The sequence below is a fragment of the Phocoena phocoena genome, chromosome 3 (assembly GCF_963924675.1).
Source record: "Phocoena phocoena chromosome 3, mPhoPho1.1, whole genome shotgun sequence".
NCBI lineage: Eukaryota > Metazoa > Chordata > Mammalia > Artiodactyla > Phocoenidae > Phocoena > Phocoena phocoena.
In genome coordinates, this window is record NC_089221.1 from 57,623,420 (window position 1) to 57,650,399 (window position 26,980).

At 34.0% G+C, this 26,980-nt stretch overlaps 1 protein-coding gene and 1 non-coding gene across 2 annotated transcripts in view; one reads left to right on the top strand and one right to left on the bottom strand.

Annotated features, from left to right (window-relative positions):
* Positions 1-26,980, top strand: part of FCHO2 (FCH and mu domain containing endocytic adaptor 2) — a 113,645-nt gene that overhangs the window by 66,322 nt on the left and 20,343 nt on the right. The window contains 9 exon segments of the mRNA XM_065873108.1: positions 6,374-6,431; positions 6,713-6,888; positions 8,330-8,341; positions 8,687-8,711; positions 10,728-10,770; positions 12,969-13,063; positions 18,822-18,925; positions 21,645-21,771; positions 26,043-26,154. Of these exon segments, the coding sequence (XP_065729180.1) occupies positions 6,374-6,431; positions 6,713-6,888; positions 8,330-8,341; positions 8,687-8,711; positions 10,728-10,770; positions 12,969-13,063; positions 18,822-18,925; positions 21,645-21,771; positions 26,043-26,154 (752 nt within the window).
* TRNAR-CCU (transfer RNA arginine (anticodon CCU)) lies at positions 9,160-9,232 on the bottom strand. The gene has a single exon. It is a non-coding gene; the product is annotated as a tRNA-Arg (tRNA).

A 26,980-nucleotide genomic window follows, 5' to 3' on the forward strand; every position in this document is an offset into this window, starting at 1 on the left:
ATAAAGAACTACATATTTTGTAAAACATTATGTTTTATGTTAATTAAGATAAAACTAGTATTTTTTTTCATATTTCAGCTTTAAAGTAAGAAAATTACTATTCATTAATAAATTTATAGTGAAAATAAGGAAATAGACTTCTGATGAGTTCTAGGCTTAAAATCATCAGTGTTTTTGGAGTTGTAACGTTTACCTTACCACTTGCATGTTTTGATACCCTTGGTTTACTAATTAATGAAAAAGTCAGCAGATGTGTTTGGGATTTACTTTAGTGTTCATCATGCATTTTATTTCTGAATTATTTATAGCATTTATTTGATTGCAAAATTGAATAAAAATTTTAATACTTCATGTTTTATATGCACTCCTTTAAATAAAATATTTAAAATTTTCTCAGTTAATTGATACTATTCTATAATGATCAATATTAAACAATTTTGAACTTCAGCCAGTATTTATCTGGAATTAGAAAAGGACTTTTAAAGAGGACACGAAATTCTACTGCTATATAAGAAATGATTGATAAATTTGACTGTATAGAAATGAAAAACTTACAGAATTAGAAAAAATACACCATAGAAGGAGTTGAATCACTAAAGATAGTTGGGCAGAGTGTATTTGCAAGATGTTTAACAAGGGGCTAATTATTTTCCTTTGTAAAGTTTTGATACAAATTAGTTTAAAAGGTAAGCAAGCATCCTAGTAGGAAAAGGGCATTAAGATAAAAACAGGCAATTTTCATAAGAAGAAATAAAAGGTTGTAGTGAATAATCATAAATGTTGTTCAAAATAGTAGTCTAATTCTGATGCAGATTAGAATGAAATTACTATATTAACCTATCATATTGGCAAAAGTTTTGATACACTCATACTGTTGGTAGGAATGTAAATTGGTATAATCTGTCTTGTGGATAGTTGGCAGTATCTCCCAAATAAGAAATGTATATTCTTTTTGACTCTGCAATCCTGCTGCTAGCGCTTTACTGTTACTGCTATATTCACAAACTTTATGTGTGTGTGTGTGTGTGTGTATGCTTGACCAAGATATATGCTTATATAGAGGGGGAGGGAGAAAAGGTGGATAGGGATAGATGTTCGTTTCAACATTGTCTATGTTAGCAAAAAATTGGAAACACTAAAGCATCCATTAAAATGGGGATTGGTTAAATTATTAAACATTCACTTGATGAAGAAATAGATGTTATAGATCTAGGTTGCTCGTGTCTGTTGAAATGGGAAGAACTTACTAAATAAAAGCAAGTGTGATCTTTTAAGTAATTGTTTTTTAAAATAAATGTGTGTCTATTATATGTATTCTCTTTTTTTAAAAGAATGAGTTACAAGACACTGAATTGTGGTTACCTTTGAGGAGAAGGATTACAGTGGGGTCAGCAGGGAAAGGAGGCTTTCATTTTTTGTTGTTTCCTTTTATTTATGGCCTGTTTATGGCTAGTCTTACTATGACTTAAACATCAACAGGCTACTTTGGTAGGGAAATTATCCATCATTTTCTGTTCCTTTTTTAAAAAGTCTATGTATGTAATTAAAAAAAAATTATTTTGAGTGACTACATCTTTTGAAAGTTGACCAAGGAAGTGTAAATTGCTGTTAGTTTAACCAATTTCCTCTCTCCAAACTGAGACTGAGAAACATACCATTGATTTGCAAGCTCTATCCCAATATTTTGTTAAAGTTACTACCACCACTATCCACCAGAACTGCCTTTAAGATTGTTGGCTGAAGTTACATGCTCTTTTCTTCTTCTTGTACTGCTTTTGACTTAATGCTTTGCTCCAGCAGTATGGGGCCCTAATATAGAAACCATGGATTGAATGGACAAAGATGTAAACAGGTAATGTGTAAGTTTTTATTAATATCATGAATAGCTCTAGCATTGAAAACCTGGTACAGTGAGAATCATAGCTTTTTTTTTTTTTAAACACACCAAAAAAGCGTTTTATTTTGAAATAATTGTCCATTTACAGAACATTACAGAGATAGTACAGAGCAGTCCCGTATACCTTTCATCTCGTTTCTTTTGATGGTAACATCTTGCAAAACTTTGGTACAGTATTGTAACTAGGATATTGATACTCATACAGTCAAAATAGAACATATCCATTAACCAAGGATCTCTTTTTTTTTTTTTCTCCTTTCACCTATTTAACCCTCTCCCAGTGCTCAAATCCCTGGAAGTCACTGATCTGTTTATCACCTCTGTATGTTTGCCCATTCCAGAATGTCGTATAAATGGGATCATACAGGATATAGCCTTCTCAGACTGGATTCCTTTACCAGGAATATTAAATATGCATTTAAGATTTATTCATATTGTTGCATGACTTGATTGTTCATTCCTTTTTTATCACTGAAGAGTATCCCATTGTATAGATGTATCATAGTTTACTTATCCATTCACTTATTGAAGGATGTTTTGGTTGCTTCTTTTAGGTGATTATGAATAAAGCAGCTTAATAACATTTGTGTGCAGGTTTTCGTGCGAAAATAAGTTTTCAGATCAACTGGGTAAATACCTAGGACTGTGATTGCTGGAAGGATCTTTCATTTTTTTTTTTTTTTTTTTTTTTTTTCTTGCGGTACGCGGGCCTCTCACTGTTGTGGCCTCTCCCCTTGCGGAGCACAGGCTCCGGACGTGCAGGCTCAGCGGCCACGGCTCACAGGCCCAGCCGCTCTGCGGCATGTGGGATCCTCTCGGACCGGGGCCCGAACCCGCGTCCCCTGTATCGGCAGGCGGACTCTCAACCACTGCGCCACCAGGGAAGCCCGGATCTTTCATTTTGATTGCTCCTTTTCAGTCACTTTTGTTCTGTTCCGCCCCCTCCCTACACACACACACACACACACACACACACACACACACACCTCTGGCAACCACTAATCTTTTCTCGATTTCTATATATTTGTCATTTCAGGAATGTTATTTAAGTGGAATCATACTGTATGTAACCTTTTGAGATTGGCTTTTTTCACTCAGCACCCTTTTCTAGAGATTATTCCAGGTTGTTGCATACATGAATAGTTCATTCCTTTTTATTGCTGAATAGTATTCCACGATGTAGATATACCAAAATTTGTTCACCTATTGTGGGACGTTTAGTTGTTTCCAATTTTTGGCTGTTAGAAATAAGTTACTTTGAACAGTTGTGTACAGGTTTTTGTGTGGGCATAAGGTCACTCGCGACACTGGTCACTTTCTTTCTGAAGTCTGTTTTATCTAATAGTAAGGTAATCACTGTCTTTTATTTTTTAAATTAATGTTTGCATGGTATATTTTTTCTATCATTTTCCTTTCAACCTACCTATGTTGTTATGTTTGAAATGAGTTTTTCACGCGTAGCATATGGCCGGGTCATGTTTTTTTAATTCATTCTGCCAATCTGTCTTTTGTTATACATAGACCATTTATATTTAATGTAATTATTGACATGTTGGGGTTTGTCTTCCATTTAATTTTTTGTTCTCTATTTGTTCCTCTCTCTTTCCCTCTCAGAATATTGTTTTATTTTTCCTGCCTTTCTGTGGGTTATTTGAACCTTTTTTAGAATTTGATTTATTTATAGGTTTTTTTTTGTTTTTTTGAGTGTATAACTTTGTGTATCTTTTTAGATAGTCGCTGTGGGTCACTCTCCAGTAACTTCAGATAGTTGTTTATGTTTATTTGACCAGAGTTTATAGATGTAATCTGCAGGAGGTTGATTCAAAAGCAGTTTATTTGGTCTTACAGAAAACAGCTCAGTATTATTTTAAATTAGTACAACATATAGTATAGTGTACTGTAAACAAATTTAAAAATAGTGTCAGTAGCAGATCCCAGATAGAATCTCTAGGAGAGGGACTTCCCTGGCGGTCCAGTGGTTAAGACACTGTGCTTCCACTGCACGGGGCATGGGTTCGATCCCTGGTCAGGGAACTAATATCCTGCATACTACTTGGCATGGTCAAAATGAAAAGGACCTCTAGGAGATTAAATATCTGGTATGTTCTAGGGTACCAGGAATAGGAAGAAAGTATTTTGAAAAAAACTTTTTTTATTCTGATTTCTCATGGTTTATTTTATTTTATTTTTTAATTAATTTATTTTTGGCTGCATTGGGTCTTCGTTGCTGTGCGCAGGCTTTCTCTAGTTGTGGTGAGTGGGGGCTACTCTTTGTTGCGGTGCGAGGGCTTCTCACTGAGGTGGCTTCTCTTGTCGTGCAGCACGGGCTCTAGGAGCATGGGCTCAGTAGTTGTGGCACGTGGGCTCAGTAGTTGTGGCTCACGGGCTCTAGAGCACAGGCTCAGTAGTTGCGGCACACAGGCTTAGTTGCTCCGCAGCATGTGGGCTCTTCCCAGACCAGGGCTCAAACCCATGTCCCCTGCATTGGCAGGCGGATTCTTAAGCACTGCACCACCAGGGAAGTCCCCAGTTTCTTTATTTTTTAAGTATTTTAAAGTATTATTTGCATATTAGTAAGCAGCATATAGAACTCAAAGAAAGTGCTCTACTTCTAGGGTCATAACTACATCACTTGTCATCTTTTTATCTATGGAATCTGTTCTTTACCCTATATTAGATATTTCACTTCTAAACTTTAACCCAGTCTGTTAACTCACTGCTAACTACGTTAGACTGTTTATTCAGCTTGGAAACTATAACTATGTAAACCTTGTGCTGTGCCTGTCAGGTTAGCATTCCTTCATATTTCTCTTGCTGAGCTTTAGCAAGTGATTGGAAGAAGAATGGGAAACTCTAGGAGTAGAATGATACTAGCTGCCCAGTTATATCCAACTGGTACACCCTGTCTTTTCTTGGCAGTTCTTTTTCTCCCCCATTTAAAAAATGTTTTTATTTAGAAATATGTTGTAACCTACAAAGAAATACAAGAATAAAATAGTATAAAGAACACTTGTATACCTTTAACTTTTTACTACATTTGCTTTAACAGTTCCATTCTCCCTGCGTATGTATGTGCATATGTTTGTGTGTATATTTTTTTCTGATCCATTTGAGCATAAATTTTATATTCTCTTACTTAACCACAAAAGCATTTTTAGAGAAGTGTCCCTTCTGTATCCCTTCTGCTCCACCACCCTTCCTTCTTAGGTAACCAGCTTTATTGTGTTCTGATTTATCTTTGCAGTGTTTTTTTGTTTTTAATTTTTTTCATAAAGATAGCAGATATCTATATGGTTTTTAAATTTCCCCTTCTTTCTTACTTAGAAGGTAGTATACTATATATATTCTTTTGTACTTGGCTTTTTTCAGTTAGCAGTATTTCCTGGAAGTCACTCCATATCAGTTCATGGAAACTTTTCTCTTTTTTTTTTTTTTTTAAATAGCTGCATAGTACTTCACTTTGTGTATGCACCATAGTTTATTCAGCTATGCTTGGACATTTAGTACTTTCCAATAATTTTGAGTTACAAATAATCTCTGGTGAATAACCTTGTTGCATATGTATTTTTTAATTCTTGGGGGCATATCTTCAGAGTAAATTCCTAGAAAAGGAACTCCTAGGTAGAAGGGTAAACACGTAAATTTTCTGTTAGATATTGCTAAATTTATCTCTGTAGGAATTGTACTATTTTGTATGTATACCAATAAAGTATAAGAGTACATTTCCTCACAGCTTTGCCAACAGAGTATATTTTTTAACTTGAGTTTTTGCCAGTCTCACGGAAAAGAGGTGGTATTTTAGTATAGTTTAAATTTTCTTGGTAGTCTTTTTGTTTTGTTTTGTTCTTTGTTTGTTTGTTTTTTGCTGTACGCGGGCCTCTCACTGTTGTGGCCTCTCCCGTTGCGGAGCACAGGCTCTGGACGCGCAGGCTCAGCGGCCATGGCTTACAGGCCCAGCCGCTCCGCGGCATGTGGGATCTTCCCGGACCGGGGCACGAATGCGTGTCCCCTGCATCGGCAGGCGGACTCTCAACCACTGCACCACCAGGGAAGCCCTGTTCTATATTTTTGATATGTATTTCCATTTACTTAAGCTGTCAGTCCTCTGATTTTACCACCTCTCTTCCGTGGATGCATACAATCTTTTGCTTTTATTTCTTCACTTTGAAGATTTAGGTAAAAATTTGGTTATTCACAGAACTGCTGACATGCCTAGGCAAACACCTATTCTCTTCCTTTCAGTGTTTATCCTGTTTGTTTTGCAGTGCTTTTCTCTTTCAGACGTCTGAAGCGTGGAGTGTCATTTGAAGCTAATTATCTAAAAACACATAATTTCCCAGTGTTAATAATTTTGTTAATCTATGATATTTGATAAATGATAAAGCTCCTCGGTAATAGTTAAAGCTGTTTTGCTAACCTTTAATGTTTTTGCAGTTGGAGGCATTGTTACAGTAAAGTTTTTCTTCTTCCCCATAGAACATTCCTGATGTGGATGAAGAAGGCTATAGTATAAAACCAGAAGCAAATCAGAATGATATCCTTTCATCATCTGGATAGTCTTATGGATTGTGTTGGCATATATAAGTAGACAGTTAAAATAATCTATTATTTAATAAAGACTTCAAAGTTTTAATTAATTGTAATAAAATGTGCCTCTGTGATCTTTATTTGACATGCTGTGAATAAAAGTTAGTAGTTACATTTCTGATAAAGTCCATCTTATCTCAGAGTTTTTTTGTTCCTTTTTATAAATGTGTGAAAAACTGGTTGTGCATTAAGATAATTTAAAAACTCAATTCTTTAACTGATACTCACATACCAAAGAGAACCATTTCTACTCATCTAGTGATTCTGATTCTGAGGATGAAGAACCAAAGAAGTATCGGATAGAAATCAAACCTATGCATCCGAATAACTCACATCACACAATGGCTTCCTTGGATGAATTAAAACTATCTATAGGAAATATAACGCTCTCCCCAGCAATATCTGTAAGTAAGAAAATAAGCAAGTCTGCACTCATTATACAGAAGCCTTTGGGGTTTTGTTTTTTGGTTTTTTAAGCTCATCTACCTGCATCTGATTAGTTTTAGGACTAACGAAAATTAAAACATCACATAGTAAATAAATAGTTAAGCATGTTGGATGAGGACATATTTATAATTTTTTCAGCTTTATTGAGGTATACAGTTTATAATTTTTATACAGGCAGATGAATGTTTGAGTTTGGTTTAGTTTTGCTTCCTTTTGAATGTGTTTTAAACAAAAATGTGGGAAATGCACTATTTCTGCCATTTGATGTATTTTATAAATAGTGCTATATGTCTCAGGCAGAGTTTTGTAAACTACAATATTAACCTTTTCCTCATCTAATGTTAAAGTTTTTCATCCATTTTTTTTTGGTGAACTTTATGTAAAAGGAATTCCATAAAAATCAATTTCAAGTGAAATTAAATTATATCTTTGCTTTTTTTTTTTTCCTGTCACTGTAATTAATGGTTGTTTTTCCATACTTTTCATACAGGAAAAGGCAAATAAGAATTCTTAGTGGTAGTGGTTAATTCCTCAATTCTGAGATACTAAACTTGATAGCTTTTGAGGGAGAAAAAAAATCACCGTAATCTTTCTATCGATGTCATACTCTTAAATTTAGAAATGTTAAATTATGGGAAAAAAGCATGTCTTAGAATGTCAGTTTAGTTTATCTGCACATACTTATTATAGCTGACGGAGAATAAAAGTTCTCACCATTTTGTATTTTATTTAATTACATATTTTCAGTAGACTCTATGTATTTGTTTAGAAAAAGTGTTTTTCTGCCAGTCATACACTTCTAGAATTTAATTTGAGAACTTTTTTCCACCAAATTTCTGAAGTGAGGTTTTATTCTACCATTACTATTTAACATTAATGCCAAGATTAAATTATGGTTTATATTTGAAGTAGGAAGTTGTGAAGCCATTAAACATTTTTTATTGCGTAAAGAGCATAACTAATTTAAAATATATATGTAAGTAAATAAAAGCCTAGAGGATATATATATATATATATCTCAAAATGTTAAGCATCTGTCTTTGGGTAGTAAGATAATTGATGCTTTGTGCTCTTTTCTATTTTTTTTTTAAAAAGTAAACGTGTTAACTTCATACTCAGAAAATAAATAATAATCAGAAAATTTTTAATTGTTAATATTTGAAAAGAGGGGTCTTGAGAGTATACTTTGTTGCCCAGTTTGCTTATCTAGCTTAAGTTGTTTTCCCTCAACAGTGTATGTGTTTTAAGGTATATAGATTTTATCAATAGACATGATTAAGAAGAGAATAGACAGATTATTAGAGCAAGGAAATATATTTTAAATTCTAAAGCAAATACTGTTTTTCTTTTTCCTTTCTTTTAAACACTGTTTTTCTTTTTCCTTCCATGTGCTACTAGAGACACAGCCCAGTAAGTGCAAGATTTTATATTTTTACCTATTGACTTAAAAAGAAATTGTATATTTGAACATTGATTTTCAAAATATTTGTGTTTTTAAATTAGCAAGTCATAGTATGTTGCTGTAGATACCAGTATTTTAAAGCATTTTATTGAATGATTTAAAGGTACATGTATTATTTTTTGACTACAAAAAAGTTTTTTCTGTAATCTTTTTACGTAAATACAGTTTATAATTGAGCAGGTATATTAAAAACAACTTAAAATTATGTTCCAGTATTAACATTTTATCAAATATTTTATTACCACATTAAATTATTTGTTTAATGGTACTTAGTTTTTGCATTTCTATTTTAGGTGCAGATGAATCAGAATTCATCTAGTAAGTTTGACATTTAAATTGGTTATTTAAGTCTATTAAAATTTATCAGGGAATTTGCTAAGCTTGTAGCCTAACATACGTAGTTGTAGAAATGGTCTTTTTTCATCATGAGCCATAACGACAGACTAGAAGGATACTTGTTTTGCAACAGAAGACAACTTATCTATACTATTTCTTTTCGTTTTGAGATATGCTTTAAACTTGAATACGTGGCTACAACGTTTTTCAGAAATCAACAAAGCCAAAGAGCAGCTTCTGATTAAGCACGTAAAACTGTTTAACTAGCATAACTCATCCTCATGAGCCAGAAGGCACTTTTTAAAAAAAAATATTTATTTATTTATTTGGCTGCACCAGGTCTTAGTTGCGGCATGCAGGGTCTTAGTTGTGTTGTGCGGGATCTTTAGTTGTGGCATACAAACCCTTAGTTGCGGCATGTGGGATATAGTTCCCTGACCAGGGATTGAACCTGGGCCCCCCGCATTAGGAGCACAGAGTCTTAGCCACTGGACCACCAGGGAAGTCCCCAGAAAGATGAGTTTTAGCTTGATCTATTTTTAAGTCGTATCACAATTGCAACTTCTAATATAAGATTTTTAGTACAGTAACTCAAATTATACTAAAAATGTTTTTGGGGTGTTAACACCATTTGCAGAATCATGTATTAAACATAACAAGAGTTGTGGGGAAAATAGAGTTGAGGCAGCCCACACAAAAGCTATGCAATTTTGTGAACACAGTGCTTAATAAAAACCATGACATCAATTGTAATTAAAAATTCTAGCACAGTTAAAAAGACCTATTAAATTCTTAATAAATACCAAACTAAAAGTAGGCTTTTACTTTCAAAACATAAATGGTAAGTAGCTTGATGATAAGGGGATGTGAGGAAAATGAGTATAAAAGGGGGCTACTGAGTTATCAAGATGAGGGCAAAATGCAAAAAGATGACAAACACCACAGTAAGCACCATGAGGCAAAACAAACAGCTGAAATGAGCCAAATGGGAGAATGTGATGTGAATGGGCATTATGTACACTGTTGTATTCCTCATAGTTTGCTGTAATTACCCATGTTGATGTATTTTGCATTCATCAGCTATTGCTTGGTGATGCAAAACATTAAGGTGCAATGAAAATTGCTTACTAACCAGCAGGACTTTTGTATTACTGATGCTGTTCCTCCATGTACCAATTGCTTATGAAATGATTCATGCTATAAATGCAGAAGGTAGCAAAATAGACTACCTTATAAAGAGACCTTTGTTGTTATAAAAATTTTATTTTTCAAAACAGGGTGTCCTTCAAGAATTAATAAGTACTTTTGGTCAATAAAATAATCATTAATAATATCAGAACTTGAAAAATGCTTTCATGATTCATCATGAAAGTTATGAGTTATTACGTACGTTATTTAAATACATAAGTATTTAAACATTTGTTCTGATTTTTAAAGTTGTAGCCCCTGTTTTATTTTATGAACAGCAGTTTAATGAATAGTTGACTATTCATTAGTTTAGTTGACTTAAGTTGGTTCTTATCAAAGATATTAGAAAAAAATGAATATTTAACAGAAATTCAGCTATTTTTTTTTTTAATTTTTTTTTTTGCGGTATGCGGGCCTCTTCACTGTTGTGGCCTCTCCCTTTGCGGAGCACAGGCTCCGGACGCACAGGCTCCGGACGCACAGGCTCCGGACGCGCAGGCTCAGCGGCCATGGCTCACGGGCCCAGCTGCTCCGCGGCATGTGGGATCCTCCCGGACCGGGGCACGAACCCGTGTCCCCTGCATCGGCAGGATGACTCTCAACCACTGTGCCACCAGGGAAGCCCTATTTTTATATTTTTAAGCATGGTAGAAGACTTGTTAAAGGCTTATTTTCCTTTTCTTCATAATTGTTTATATATGTTATTAATGCCAGAATTTAAAAATTGATGTATGTGTAGTAGTTCTCCTTACATTAAAATATTTTATTACTCGGATTATTAATTTTTTCATATTTCAACTTTTTAATTAGGTGAAGAGTTAACAAAATCAAAGCCGTCTGCTGCATCCAATGAGTAAGTTCCGTGTTAAAAATTTTTTTTAAATAGACTTTATTTTTTAGAGAAATTTAAGTTCACAGCAAAACTGAGTGGAAGGTATGGAGATTTTTACATATACATTTAGCCTCTACATATGCCAAACCTTCCCCACTATCAGAATCCCCCACCAGAGTAGCACATTTGCTACACTGACACATCTTTGTCACCCAAAGTCCATGGTTTACATTAGGATTAACTCTTGGTGTTATATATCCTATGAGTTTTGACAAACGGATATTGATATGTGTCCACCATTATAGTATCATACAGAATAATTTCACTGCCCTAAAAATCCTGTGTCCTCCACCTATTTATTATTCCCTCCCCACTACATTTAAATTTTAAGGATCCTTCGTTTTATTATCTCTGTAGTTTTAATTCCAGTACACTGCTTTTAATCATCCTGTTTCCTAAGCTGTGAAACGTCATATAGAGGTTTTAGAAGTTTTAAATTATTTTCTCATTTGACAGTATTTCTTTCTATGATAATTTGTAAAAAATCCATTCAGCTGTATTTGGCCTTGGTGTCCTCACTGCTTCTAAATAAATGATAGTATCCCAAATTCATACATGTCTATATTTCAACTAGTTATTCACATGGAAATTCTCTCACTGTTTTCCTTCAATTTTGTCTGTGACCTTGTAAAATAGACTGTATACTTTATGAAACTTTTCAACTTAATTGAAAAAGGAGAGGTCTAGAAGACATGTTGCCAGTTCTTCTGAAAAAGAGAAAATATTTTAGGCCAGTGTTGCATGGGTCCTTTTTCACTTCTGTATTTATCAACAAGAATACTTTCTTTTAATGTTTTTTGTATGAGTAAAAGTAGGCTTAACTAAATGAATAGTTTAAAATGGAAACTTTGAAAGCTAAGCACTAATCGAGCAGAGTGGAGGTATTCATTTGATTTATCATTTTTAAAGATAAGTTTAGTGTTTTAAGACTTTGTTTTTAGGAATCATTTATACAGTTGTGATTCTATACTTTATCGTAAGTGTGCTTCCATGTGGGTGCATGTTGAGATACTAGATATGTGCTTATAGGTAATTGTAATATTTTCATTATAGTGGGCCTGTTTTCTAGGATTCCTAAAAAATATTTTAAATAATGGTAGTTTGATACATTAGATTATTTTTAAATGGGGATTTTCTTTTTTTATACCATAAATATATACAATTTTTATTTGTCAAACATACCTCAATAAAGTTGGGGCAGTTAACTTGAAAAAAAGACGGGGTGGCAAAGGTCAGGTCCTCAAGATCCTAGAGATTAAGCATCCTAAAAGGGTATATGACTAAGATGGAAAAGAGAACCATTTATGTTTGCATTAAAGAGCCAAGAGTTGAATCCTGAGAGTAACTAGCTTGAAGGATTCCAAGAGGTCAGTGGAAGAAAATCTTTGGTTATGCAGCACATTGAGTTTTTTGAAATGAGAATGTTCATGCGCTTGATTTTGTCCATAGTCTTGGTAACCTCTCATAAAGAGACATGTATGACCCATACATTTTGCTAGCCAACCTTAGTAGCCCAGGTAGTGGATTACCTAGGGAGAATTCCTCCTATGCATGATCTACTGCAGTGATCAGATCTTTGAAGTTTGTATAGAGTCGTTTATATACATGGAGCTTAAGCCACCATCCTGTACTTAAAAAGTACTTTGAAAAAAATCCTTTACCCTTTTTCTTCATCTTTGATAATAAGTATGGCCTTATAAAAATTCTATCTGATTTCATATCACTTCAGAAATTATCCGTCCAAGACTGGGCTCCAGATGTGAATTAGCATATCTGATAGTGCCACAGAATTAATTAGCTGTGTGTCCTTAGGCAGCTCATATAGACTCCACGCTGCTTTTCATTTGTAAAACTGAAATTATTTCTATTCTGACAGCCCCTACATTTATTAGAATATAACAAGATTTAATCAGTGGGGATTAATCTACTCTCCTTTGCGAACTTAATGTTATTGTGGGTTCTGCTTATAGCAGTTAACAAATATCAGTTTATTAAACCTGCTAATTATGTTCTTCACATATTCAATCATATGTGAAGCACAATGTCCAACTCTTTAATCATATATATTGAGCTTTCTATGAAATAAAGATAAATCACTATATTTTATACTAATAAAATACTCATTTGCTAAAATCCTTATTTTTAAAATGTTATGGTAGGAAAGGGACCAGTGATTTACTTGCTTGGGACCCCCTGTTTGGACCATCTCTTGATTCATCTTCTTCAACTTCACTAACTTCATCATCATCATCAGGTAAACATATATATATATATTTATTTTTTTTTTTTTGTAACTGTAAAGGAATGCAGTAGTTACTTTTTTCTAATTGATTTATCCATTACTTGTATGTTGTACTTAATGATCAAAAATTTAACTTGTCCTCTGATCATATTGCCATATAAAAGTGATTTTATACTGCTTTTGTTAACTTACCTTAAAGACCATATGGATTTAACAATAAAAATTCATCAAACACCAACTTTTTTTCCCTTAATATATTTATTTCTAGGCATCATTCCTATATCAATGCCCAAATAATAATTTTTATTATTCAACTTCATAGATGTGCGTTAATACAACCAGTCCATTCTTGATGGACATTCAGGTTGCATCTAGTTTTTAGTATTACGGACATCCATAGATACAGCAGATTTTGTGCACATCTCATATCCTTATAATAATTTATTAATACAAGATTTATGAGTCACAAGATATGCCCATTGTTACTTTTTGCCAAACTGCTTTCCAGAAAGGCTTTAGCACTTCCCAACATGAAATAACTTTATGAATGTGTTTTAGTTGTTCTTTTGGCAAGGATATATTAAATTTTTCTTTTCTTCAAAATATGAAGTCCCACTAGTCAACCATCAAAGCGTGTTTAATAAAACTGCTTGTTCAAAAAAGGAAAATAAAATCACTTTAAGTTGATCTTAGCCTTCTTGGGGATTTCAGAAATGCCGTGCAGTACTTGGGGTTAAGGGAATGCTCGAATGTTGGGGAGAGAACTTGAATTGAGTTCTTGCTGTGTCTTTGCTGGGATATATGCACGTTCTGTTTGATTTCATCTCATTAACTGCTGCATGAAGTCCTTTTTATTGTCCCTGTTTTATAAATAGAAAAAGTAAAGCTGAGAGAGATCAGGAACTTCTCTAAAACCACATAACTAGGAAATGAAGCATGGATTCAAACCTGGATCTTACTAATTCCAAAATCTTTGTTCAATTCGTTGTACTCTGGCAGATTAACAAAACAGTAAGCCATGTTGAAACATTTTACTGTTAATAATAAAATAAACACTAGTATTTAAAATTGGACTGTTTAGAAACTGATGTTTTAAAAAGAAATTATAAATGGATTTTAGGCAACCTTAACCTGAAACAATTAGGAGTTTTGAACAGCAAGAAGCAGTCATCATTAGGTAATTGCACCTATTCTGAAGTGGCAGTATAGCCTTTCTCAATTGGCATTTGTTTACTATTTAGTTTTAGGAAACTAATCTTACTAATAGATTTTATAAGTAAAATAATTGTTTAGGAAAAACTGAAGTTGTATTAAGGTCTCTTTTTTTGTTTAGTAAAAATGTCAGAATACTGTTTTGTTCTGTTTTTAGAATGGAGAAGGTCCTAATTTTAGTTTTGATAATATTCTTTTATGAATTGGTTTTATTAACCTTTAATAAAAATTTTCACTTTGTTATCACAGAAGTTTTAGTTATATAGAAATTTCTTCATAACTCCACCCTTTGTTTCTATTTTCTTTAGCACAATCTCCTTTTCAAAAAAGTGCTCTCTTTTCCTCTTGCTACCTATCTAAAGAATGTTTTGCCCATATCACTTTCAACTTCAGGTAAAAAAATGAGTTTCATTTAGTTGTCATTTGATGTTTAGTAGGTAGGGAATGATAAAACTTTCTCTTTTTTTTTGCTTATTTTAAAATTTATTTTGCTATGCCTTTTAAAAACTTCCTATTAAGTCTAAAAATGTCAGATTATTTTGCCCTTCAAAGAATGTTAGCGATGTTGGAAAGAGACATTCTGCTGTGTGGTAATTATTATTAAGTCTTCACTTGGACAGAATATAATTATTGATAAAACTGATGAATAATACATTATGATGATTCTCCTGTTTTGTAAGACTGGCCCTAAGTGAAATTGTGAAATAGGCATTTTGTCTTAAATTTTCTTCCACTGCTTTTTACAGTGCATGTCTCCCTTAACATCGTCTACACTGGTACCATTTCCACATTTTAGGTTGTCAGATTATTCCCTGCTCTCCTTTGTCCCTTTCAGAATCTTAATTCATTAATCACTCCATCGCAGCTAAACCAGTCTAAGAAAATAATTCCTATCAGTTAGTAACTAATATGTTAAACCTTTCAGTGTTGTTATATGTTTAAGAAGCATGCTTAAAGTTTGGTACAGAAGTATTTTCAGTTGCTTCTTAAACATATATGTACAATTTACATATACATAAATTATATGTGATAAAGTATATGTATATAAAATTTAATATAAATAGCTCATATCTTCCTTCCCTTTGATAAGTGCTAGTATAGACCATTTCTTCTCTACCCATGGGTTAATTGAGCACTTGTGCTCTGTAAAACCCCTGTAAAATTATCTTTTGAAAAATATTAGGCTGGTTTTTTATATTAACTCCAACACTGATTTTGTCTGTCTTACTTCCTATGACAGTTTTAAGTTTTATCACTAGTCAGGCACTTTGTCGAGGAACACATGTACCCAGCAGCATCACTTTGACACCTTGTCAAACCTCTTTAGACTTTTACTGACTGTTAGCATTACCTTTTGCTCCTCTGAAAATCAGGAATAATTCTGGCCTTATATATTTTTGGACCTTAAAGTTTACTCATACATATTTTAAGTTTCTTATTCTCATAATTATTTTCCTCAGTTAATATAAAGTTTGAGCTCATGCTCTTGTTCCATGTATTATTAAATTTTTCTAGTTTTGAGTAATTGAAATAATATTAACCTGAAATAAGAACTGTTTGGCTCTGCAGATTTATATTTTAGTTTTAGAATTTTCCTGTTGCTTCTAGTTTTCAGTTTCTTTATTCTTCTTCCGCTGACCTTAGTGAACAGAATAGGAACTCTGCTTTTCTCTCCCAAACTGATTTGTCTGGGGGTGTGATAATTGGTTCTTTACTTGAAACCAGGTCAGATTTTAGGTCTAGAAAACCCATTACCAGACTTTTCCACCAACCCTCTCTGCTATCCTGCTGTAAAGACACCACCAGCGAGCACAATAAGTTTCCTTTTGCTTCATGGTTGCAGAGTCAGTGGATTTCCTTTACTGATGAACTTGTTAAAATTACTGACTCCAGTGGAGCTCAGAAGGCATTCCAGAGATTGCATTGTAAAGCTGAAAATACCTTTGGATTCCCTGGTGCTTTGGATGAGAGATTTTTCCAACAGCTGCATCTCTGAGGATCAGCGTGACCTTTGCCATAATATTAAATGTTTTGAAAAGCTACTGATAGAAGAAGCTAGCAATGCTGCTGGTTTTTCTTCTGCATCATCATCATTGCTTCTGTATCCTAGATTAGTCTGTGCCTTTATTCAGATGAAGGGTGGTATAGGAAACATGCTTTATCTGTTCCCCTTAGGTAGTGTCAGAGAGCAGATGTAGGTTAGCTCTTTTTTTTTTTTTTTTTTTTTTTTGCAGTACGTGGGCCTCTCACTGTTGTGGCCTCTCCCGTTGCGGAGCACAGGCTCCGGATGCGCAGGCTCAGCGGCCATGGCTCACGGGCCTAGCCGCTCTGCAGCATGTGGGATCTTCCCACACTGGGGCACCACGAACCTGTGACCCCTGCATCAGCGGGCGGACTGTCAACCACTGTGCCACCAGGGAAGCCCGGTTAGCTCTTTTTGCCTGTGTTTTATACTTTACAAGTCACTTCTTGTTCTTGAAATACTGCATCTAGTGGACATTTATTTGAAGTGAGCACCACCACCACCACTACAAAACACAATTAAGATACTTAAACCTGTGAACAGTTGTAGTCATCTCCTTCAGAGGCTTCTAGAAGCAGTATCTAATTGGCACGTGGAGATAGATTTGTTTATAATTTATAAATTTATTACTATAATTGATTCATTTATAAACAGTGATATTAATGAGCATTGTTATTACTTTTTCTCAAAAAGCAAATTCTGATTATTTGAAGAAGGTGAACTTAACACTTCTACCAGGCTTGGACTGAGTCAATCTAAATGCCATTTGGACAGGCCACTTGATTAGTAATGAAGCTTCAGGTGTAAATGTCTCTACCATGTTAAGCCCCCTCAGAAGCTTGAAATAACTTGAGTATTGGTCAGTGCTGGTTTCATTGATAATGAACTATCGTTAAAGTAAATATGTCATAGCACAGGGAAGTGTAACAGTCTTCAGGTTAGTGTGCATTTCTTCCAATGTACAGCTTAAAGTAGGGGTGCAGCATGAAAGAACTGGTGCTGACTGGAAGAAGGCAGCAGGCTTAGAATCTAAACTTGATTTCTTACCAGGTTTTTACTGTTTTCTTCAAGCAACCTGAATGGTGCTTGCATCTTTTCTCTCTTCATATGATCTGCTTTCTAGATGATTCCATACCCCCATGCATTTGCTTTCACTCCGGTGTGACTACCTTTTACTTTAGGTCTCTTGCTACCACCTCCATGCTCCTTCCTTTCACTCCTCCATTGCTGACCAAGGGTCCTCAGCTTTACTGTTTGTTTCCCCATGTACATACTTAGGCCCATTCTTATATTTTTAACTTTGCACATCTGTAAACTTATAGAACTTACTGAAACATATTTCTTCACACCCATATTATATTCTTCAATCTGAATTATAGACTCATCTTCTAGAATGGACCAAAAGAATTTGAGGATCATTTTAATTAATTTAAAGATCATTTAAATGTATTTGCTTCTACACTCTTGCTTTGATTATGTTAATACATTTGTGACTTTTGATGATATACACTTGAATTTCACTGATTAATTTCTACCATGATGAGGTGTTTTTTTTTTTTTTTGGCTTCGTTGGGTATTTGTTGCTGTGCGTGGGCTTTCTCTAGTTGTGGCAGGCGGGGGCTACTCTTCATTGCAGCGCGTGGGCTTCTCATTGTGGTGGCTTCTCTTGTTGCGGAGCATGGGCCCTAGGCGCGTGGGCTTCAGTAGTTGTGGCACGCGGGCTCAGTAGTTGTGGCTCGCGGGCTTTGTTGCACCGTGGCATGTGGGCTCTTCCTGGACCAGGGCTTGAACCCGTGTCCCCTGTATTGGCAGGCGGATTCCTAACCACTGCACCACCAGGGAAGTCCCTGGAGAGTTATTTTTAATTAGGAATACTGAGGTTAGTATTTCTGGTTTTTAAAATTGCAACATTTGCAAATAGTGTTGAAAAACATTGAACACTAAATTTATGTAGGATTTATGAAGTCAATATATGATTTTCTATATTTACCAAAAATTATAGTGATTTGTGGAAATTTTTTTTTGTAAACTATAAAGATATGTTTGATTTTCACTAAAAAATGGCACAGTGTGTTTCAACTTAACAGTGAGATTACAAGTTTAATTAAGGTAAATGTTTTTATTTAGAGTTCATGTTATTATTTTGAAGATGTTGCTTCAAAGGCTTGGTCTTGCAAATAACTGTAAAGTAGAAGTATTGGCAGTAAACTAAAGACCTTAGGCCTTAAACTGGTTTTCACCAGCTTACTTATTAGATTTAATTTTTATATATATAAATAATTGAAACAGGAATACAATTTATGTCAGTTTTATTGAAAAGTTAATTTTTTTTCAGGAATATTATTGGTATCTTCGAAAAAAGCATGCTTGATACATTCCTAGCATTTCACAAATAGCTATAATTACATTTTAAAGAAAAAGAACTTCTGAAAAATGAGCTTTGAATCCTAATAGTTTCTCTGTAATACAATGTTTTTATCTAGGGATTGGTACATACTAATGATTTTCTTCAAATTCTCTTTTTCCACCCACCAGCCAGGCCCACAACTCCTCTTTCTGTAGGTACCATTGTCCCACCTCCAAGGCCTGCTTCCAGACCAAAGCTTACTTCAGGAAAACTCAGTGGGATTAATGAAATAGTATGTACTCAGGTGTTTTTTTTTTAATTATAACTGTTTTGATTTAATATGCAAATGATATTTCTCTGTATGTCCCTTTACTGCTAAATGCTTGGAATTTTCTATTCAAGTCTTCAAAGTACAGAAAAGTTTTTCCTGCTGATACTTCCTTCACTTCCCCATATTAACTCAGTGATCATACCTGTGGAGCAAGACCATTGTTCAGGAGGAAAGAGATTTCCTGAGAAAGTTAGCACATTATAAAAATACAATTCAGTACCCATTGTTTCATAATTAAGAAGCAATTTTCATATAATTTTGCTTAAAGTCAAATATTAAGGAAAAAATGGTGGCCTGTTCTTAGACCTAGAAGTATACTGCCAGGGGAGTCCTGGTGGGCATCTAGTCCAGCTTTCTTTATTTTATACATAAGCAGTCTGGAGTTCACATCACTTAATTGACTTGTAAAAGTACACATTGCTTAAAAAGAGAAAAAGGCATTGGTCTTCGAAAGTTGTCAGATAACGAAAGAAAATATATGGGTTCTATTGAGAGTCAGGCTCTCCCAAACCAGTCTTCTTTCCTTCAGTCTGTTCTGGTTTACTTTCATCTTTCACTTGCCAGTTTAATTGCCAGAATTAAATTTCTAAATGTCAAGCTTAATCTTTTTCCCCTGATATATACATCTACAGTGGTACACCTGTAATCCACGTGGTTGAATATTTTAGCTGAATCTACAAGACTCTTCATAAAGTTGACTCAACAACCTGCATTACCATACTAACTGTCCAGTTTTCTCCTCTTTGCAACCTAGGTTCCAGCCACTTGAAACTTTCCACTGTTCCCCAAACACATCGTGCTCTTTTACGTATCTATGTCTCTATTGTACTCCCTCTTGTCTGAAATACCCCTCAGTTTTCTATGTAGGAAACTGCTCTCTTTAAGACCCTGCTACATATCACCACCTAGGTGAAGCCCTCTTTGATGGTTACTCCTCCTCTCCACCCCACAGTGGACTTAATCATCCTCTGTCATTCTCTTCCTTATACCCATACACTTGCTCATGTTTCTTTTAGTGCATCAATCACATTGTATATAAAGTTGACCCACAGTCAGTTCTCCGTATCTATGGGTTCCACATCCACAGATTAAAAATATTGGGGGGGGCATCCAGAAAGTTCCAAAAAGCAAAGCTTGAATTTGCCACACACTAGCAACTGTTTACATAGCATTTGCATTGCATGTACAACTTTTTACGTAGAATTTACATTGTATTAGGTGTTGTAAGTAACCTAGAGATGATTTAAAGTGTAAGGGATGACTGTACTGTTTTTGTGTATGCTTCCTTCACTGGACTATGCTTTAGCCAATTTCATATCCTTAATACTTTGCTAATGCCTTAATAGTTTACATAATGCCTGTCACCTCATGTCCTGTACCACCTCCATCTGTATATTTCCACAGCCACATTTTACACCTTGCTGTGTTTTTTCAACCTGCTGTCCATAATAATGAGTCATCCAAAAGCCATTCTCTGGAACTAATACTTTAAAAATAATTAATTGGGGGCACAAGGGTTTACTAAATGTAAAATATTTTGGGCAGTATAATCTAATTTTTATAAGAGTATATCTATAAATTTATATTCATGCGAGTAGAGTTGAATAATTTTAGTGTATGAATGCTTACAGGGTTTTGTTGGTTGTTTTTCGCCTTGTTTTTCATGTTCCTCAAATAGATGGGGACAGAAACAGTGTCTAATTCACTGCTTTGTATCTAGTACCCAAGACCTGACACATAGTATAGGCACTAAATAAATATTGCATTTACTTATAACTTTTAGAAGCAGGAAAAGGTTTTCTTTAATTAAGCTCAATATTCCATATTTTAAAAATGAAACACCTCAGGAAGTGTTGCTAATGTATTATTGGAACAATTAGGAATTTGGAAGGAAAAAAAACATTCACCAAAGTAAAAGATAAATGAATTGGAATCATATTTGTTTTTATTTTTAACCAGAAAAGTGGGAAGACAGTAGAATTAAGATTTTCTCAAACCTCTGAATGGGGTAAACTTTCTCAATGAGGAAGCATTGCAATAAATTATAAGGAAAATGTGCATAGATTTGTAAATGCCAGAAGTAAAGCAATATATAGGAAGAAAATATTTGCATCAAATAAAGGGTTAGTGAAAGCTCAGATAATACTAAGACCTCCCCAAACTAAATCAGGCAAAGCTAACAGACAACTCATAAAAGAGAAATGCCAATTTTATTTTTATCTACAGAATTAGCTAAAAGGTTTTAAATTTTATTATTTTTCCTTCTTCTAAGGCTTATCTGTTCATTGCTGGCAAGAGTGCAGAGAAATATTCTCATATATTTACAGGCAGTAGGGTAAAGTGAGTTACCCAAATGGGAAGCAGTTTGGCACTATGTATGAAAAGCCTTCATAATGTTTAACAGTTTAACTTCTGAGAATCTATCTTAAGCATACTTTATGAAATACGGAAAAAGTTTTATATACAAAGATTCTCTTGACAGCATTATTTTAAAATAGCCTTTTCAGCTTTTAATATATTCTTGAAAATGATTTGACCTAGGCATCTCTAACTGTGAGTTTTAAGAAACACAATAAATTTGGTTTAGTATTTTAAAATTAATGTTCCTGATACTTAAAAATCTTTTCTGATAACTGGGGAATTGTTTTAGCATTTTGGTAAATGACATTTTGTTTTTAAGCCCAGGCCATTCAGCCCACCTATAACTTCCAATACCAGCCCACCTCCTGCTGCTCCGTTAGCCCGGGCAGAAAGTTCTTCCTCTATCTCATCTTCTGCGTCACTAAGTGCTGCCAATACTCCAGTAGGTAAGTGGTTATCATAAATTACATGCAAAATTTAACATCCAAAATATGATCAGGCTGAGGGTAGTGAAGAGTTACGCATTAGACATTTTGGTTTTCTCGAAACACACCTGGCATTATCAAACTAGCCACATTTTCCTTTTCTCTTTCACATTTTATATTATCTGAATAGAGAATTTTAACCATGATTAGCACTGTTAAGAATGCATCAAATTTACAAACTACTGACCAATATAAATAGTTGAAGGCAGAATATGATGCAGTACTTTCTACTGTGAATTGGTACTTATATTCCTAAGAAAGTTTGTTTTAAAAGCAACTGATTCAGTGAAAGGAAGGGGTTTTGTGCTTGCAGTGTGGTCCTGGGACCTGCAGCATCTGTCTGTATCACCTGGGAACTTACTAGAAATGCAGACCTTTTAAATCAGAAACTCTGGAGTGGGGCTAGCAATCTTTGAACAGGCTTTCTAGGCAATTCTGATGCATGTTGAGTTTAAGAATCCCAGCCCTAATTAAGCTGATTTAATTATACTTAATTTGATTTGTCAAAACTCACACAGGAGAAATGGGCCTTCTGTATGTAGCCATTGTAAAAACGGCATGAGTGGATAGGCTAAAATGAGATAAATGATTTTATTTCTAAATGTCTGAACATGATGTTACCATCTTATTTTATATACTTTTGTGAACATACTGTTTTTCCCATCTTCTGACTTTATGTAAACAATATATTCAATAAGTCTTTTTGTTTGCTGTAACAAGCACCTTATTCTTACATTTTGTTTGTATATGTGGTTTTGTTACCTTTTGTTTCCACAGAATCTGTATTTTAATCATAAAGAACATAGATGGGTCCTGTTAGAAATCAGGCAGGTCCTGGTAACCAAAATTGCTTTAGTCGTTTCCCATTATCTCCAGATTATTCAGAACGTTTTCTATTTGTGATGGAAACTTTAATTTTGATTAAGTTGGTACACATTTGTTTGTAGTTTGGGCCAGTGCTGGCAATAGGAGAACGACAAGTAGGTGACGGTGATGATACAGGCAGGCAGGATGTGATGTAATGTGGATTTTATATGACAGTTTCTTTAAATCTTCCTAAAAATTTCTTTCTTTATTGTGATGTTTATTCAGCTCCCTGTTTAGATTTAAGTTTTTGATTCTTCTTGTTCTTGAAAGTATTTTCTTTTCCTGCAATATTTTGTTTTATTTAAATATGATAGAAGATGATAATTTGATTGGGACACTCTCTGAAATTGAAAAGCACTGTGAGACTTCACAAGGTATTGTATCGAAAGCAGATGTATATGTTAACTAATGACCCTAAAGTGTATCTAAAATACTCTGTTATCTAATTTTTCCTTTTCCAGCAATTTATGGTGTCTCAGAAATCAAGAATAACTCTAAGGTTTAACTATCTCAATTTTGTACTAATTATGTCCAGTTTCTATACAGGATCCATTGATAGCAGTGGATAAATTATAAAAACATACATTATTTTTGCATTATCTTCCATCTCCCTCCTGCTCTTCTCTCCTTAACATTAAGAAATATCAACAAATCTTACCTCTAAAGCTATTAGAAGCAGAGAAAAAGTGATTAGGAAAGAACCAGAAAGAATATGTCAGTTAAAAAAAAGAAACTATAATATAAAAACCACAAAGCAAAGGCTATCAATCATATGAAAACCATTCATACAGTGAGCTGAAGTTAGAAGCAAAGAGGTAGGAAGTAGTTGGGGGTGAGTCCCTGTTTTTTACCCCGGAGCTGAAAGGAATTCCACAAAAATATTCACTGATTGTTACAAAGGTAGGTACCCTTTATTTCAGCTTTATGTCTCTGCATTTTCAAAACATACACAATTGTAAATATGCAACAATTAAACCAAAATTAGAATGCATTCCTTATAAAGAAGAACATCCAAGGAATTTATTTTTTCCAAAAAATGAGTTATTCTGAATAATATAGTACACACTTAGACTTTTTTAGGGACTTAAGCACATATTTCCTGTGTCAAACATTTTTTTGAAGGATGCATATACAATATGATCTTGGAAACAAAAATGGAATATACAAAAGGGGATATGCCAAAATGTTAAGTGGATTTTGAGTTTTTTTCTAACTCTCCAGTACTTTTTTCTTCTTGCCAATATTTCAGTAACAGGCTTAACAATTTACAGGGAAACTATTTCAAGAATTCTCATTTTGTATGCCCAAATTGGATAATTGAAAAGAATAACTTTGTAGGTTTCTTTTGATTTTTAATGTCAAAGTCCTAGCAGGCATTAATGTTACCCATGACTGTGTAGTAACCTCCACTTGTGTAGGTTACCTAAGGGAAAAGATTAATTTCAGATTTAAGAGCATAGAATTTTTTCTAATAAAAGATTATTATAGCCTTCATCTTTCTCTGAAAATATGCTTTCCTGAATTTCTAGCGACCCTAGTATAGAATATATTTTTTAAAAAATTGAACTAATTTAGATTTATAGTGAAATTTTCCCACTGCGCAAACATGTATTTGCATAGTTGTAATCACATATCCTAGAAACTACTGCCTCTTGATCAAGCCCTTAGCTTTCATTTAATTCTCTCTCACCTGATCCAAACTTGAATCCCTGCCAAGTCATTTTTCTTTTCAATCCAGGATTCACTCTGTGTTCAGTGATCTTACAAAATGAAAAACACAATCATGTTTCTTTTAAACATTTTCAGTGGCTTTTAGTGCCAATAGGATAAAATTAAAGGTCTTCCATGTCCTGATCTGGGTTATAAACACTTCTCCAGACACATTTTCATGTCCTTTCATTGTTGCAGCCCGTCACCCACAAAGTATGTTCCTGCTTTGCAGAAAAAAACTACTTGTGGTTCAGAAAGGCACCATTTCTTTCATGCCTCTTTGGCAAAGTGTCTGGCATATATTGGTGGTTAGTAGATAGTAGCTGTTGTGATTTTGTGAATACATTTTATTATTGAGTTTATTTTCATATGAAATTTTAAGTTGTCTTGTTTGGGAGAGTTTGCTTTTCCCAGTGGCCTAGAAACAGCAGTTCCTGTTTCCATGTATTTTTAATCACTGAGTCATTTTTTTTTTAAACTATGAAGAACCTTCTAAATCAGAATTCTTCAAAATCTTGAACAGTACAGAATCTTCCTGGCCTCTAAAGGTAACAAAAGCTCTTTCTCACTATTTGTAGGAGCCCAGGTTTAGTTGTGAGGCAAAGAAAGCTAGTACTGATTTTTGTTAGAATTAACAATACTCTAGGTATCGCAAAAGTAGCTCACATCTGAAATAAAAATATCTGATGGCTATGAACATGGTGTAACATTTATGTAACAAAAAAACATACATTCAGATTTCAGAGATAAATGAATAACCTAGGTCAACATATTTTTCTTTAAGAATGAATAATCATAATTAACTACCCAATTGACTTATTTTTACAAAATTTCATCATATATTGTATATTAAATGAAATGCTCCACTTTCCAATCGATAACAATAATGGTAAGGCATAAATGGAGAGAGTACATTTGTAAAGAAAAAAAAAGGCAATGCACTGTTTTAAGGGATTTGTCTGTTATGAAATAAACCAGATTTTAGGTTTTAAAAAACACCTGAACATATACATTAAATTTGTTTACATTTTATTACTCTTTTAAAACACTGCCCTTTCTATGATTTGACTCTAAAGGTATCTTACTGAGTTAACTTTATGTCAGGAATGTTACCTCAAAATGATGTTATTAGTCATGTTTATTGAGGAAAGGTAATATGGGAATATAATACAAGCATAAGACAAAGAAGAGGTAAAGCAGAATTACAGTAATAATGAGTAGTGCATGATTACATTACACTGCTCATTTAGAAATAGCTAATGTATAGAAATACCTTAACTAGAAAAATCCAGTTTAATGATCTTACATATGTGAATTAGTAGAACCTGAAAGAATTTAGTATCTGAATGGTTTTGAAGCCATATTTTAGTATCTTTAGCTCTTCAGGTGAAGGGCTTTTTCCTTCTGACATTCCTTAACCCAACCCTTCTTTGTCATTCTATTTAAAATTGAAGTCACTGTGACATATTTTCCTGTCATATTTTATTTGTCCAACTTGTTTTATGCTCCATTTTTTAACCAGATTTATACTTGGGGCATCTTTGAAACCAGTAATAGAGTCACTTGTGACAAGCTAATATTTTGAGTCTACTCTGTCTTGGTATTTAATAAATATCTTTCTATAGGATTTAACAAATGAATTGTATTTATTCTAGGTGTGTCACGAGGTCCCAGTCCTGTCAGCCTTGGAAATCAGGACACCTTACCTGTGGCAGTCGCCCTTACAGAATCTGTTAATGCCTACTTTAAAGGGGCAGATCCCACCAAGTTAGTTTTTAAAAGATACGTGTATATGTGTGTGTGTGTTTCAGGGGCAGGGGGCTTGGTGGTAAATTTTAAGAGTTACATTTTGATTCTCTATTAGAGTTTTCTATTGCTTGTTTACCTGCTTTTTGCTATCAATTATAGTCATTTAGATATTGTCTTTCAAATTTAAGAAGTCACTATAATCAGTACTGTTGGCTTTTTTCTAAGTTTATGTACGTTTTTGCCCAGGCTTTATGACCAGTATGACAAATCTGTTGTTTGACATGTCCGTACAACAGGATTGTGGCAGCTGACGTAGATGGGGATAGAACTCTGAATCTTGGCCTAATGTATATCTTTGGTGAAAGTGTGATGTTTGCAAGAGAGACCTAGAGTGCATGTCTATTTACAGGCGACTCTTGAAGGATTGGTTTAACCTCCTTCTATTAAGAAAATGATCTTTGGGTGAATGACCACCCTTAATTTTTCTTTTTTTTTGAATTTTATTTTATTTTTTCATACAGCAGGTTCTTATTAGTTATTTATCTTATACATATTAGTGTATATTTGTCAATCCCAATCTCCCAATTCATCCCACCACCATCACCCCACCCTTATTTTTCATGTATAACATTATTCATTCATTAAATATTTGAGTGCTTAATATGTGTAAGACTGTTATAAGCTTGCATTGTTGTGAAAGTTTCTTAGTTTTCACTTGAGATAATGCAAGCTCTGTAGAGAAGAACTTTTGTTTACTAAAGTACCTTCAGCACTTACAACAGAGTCTTACACACAGTAAGCGCTTAAATATTTGATGAACGAATAATGTTACTTAGGAAAAGGA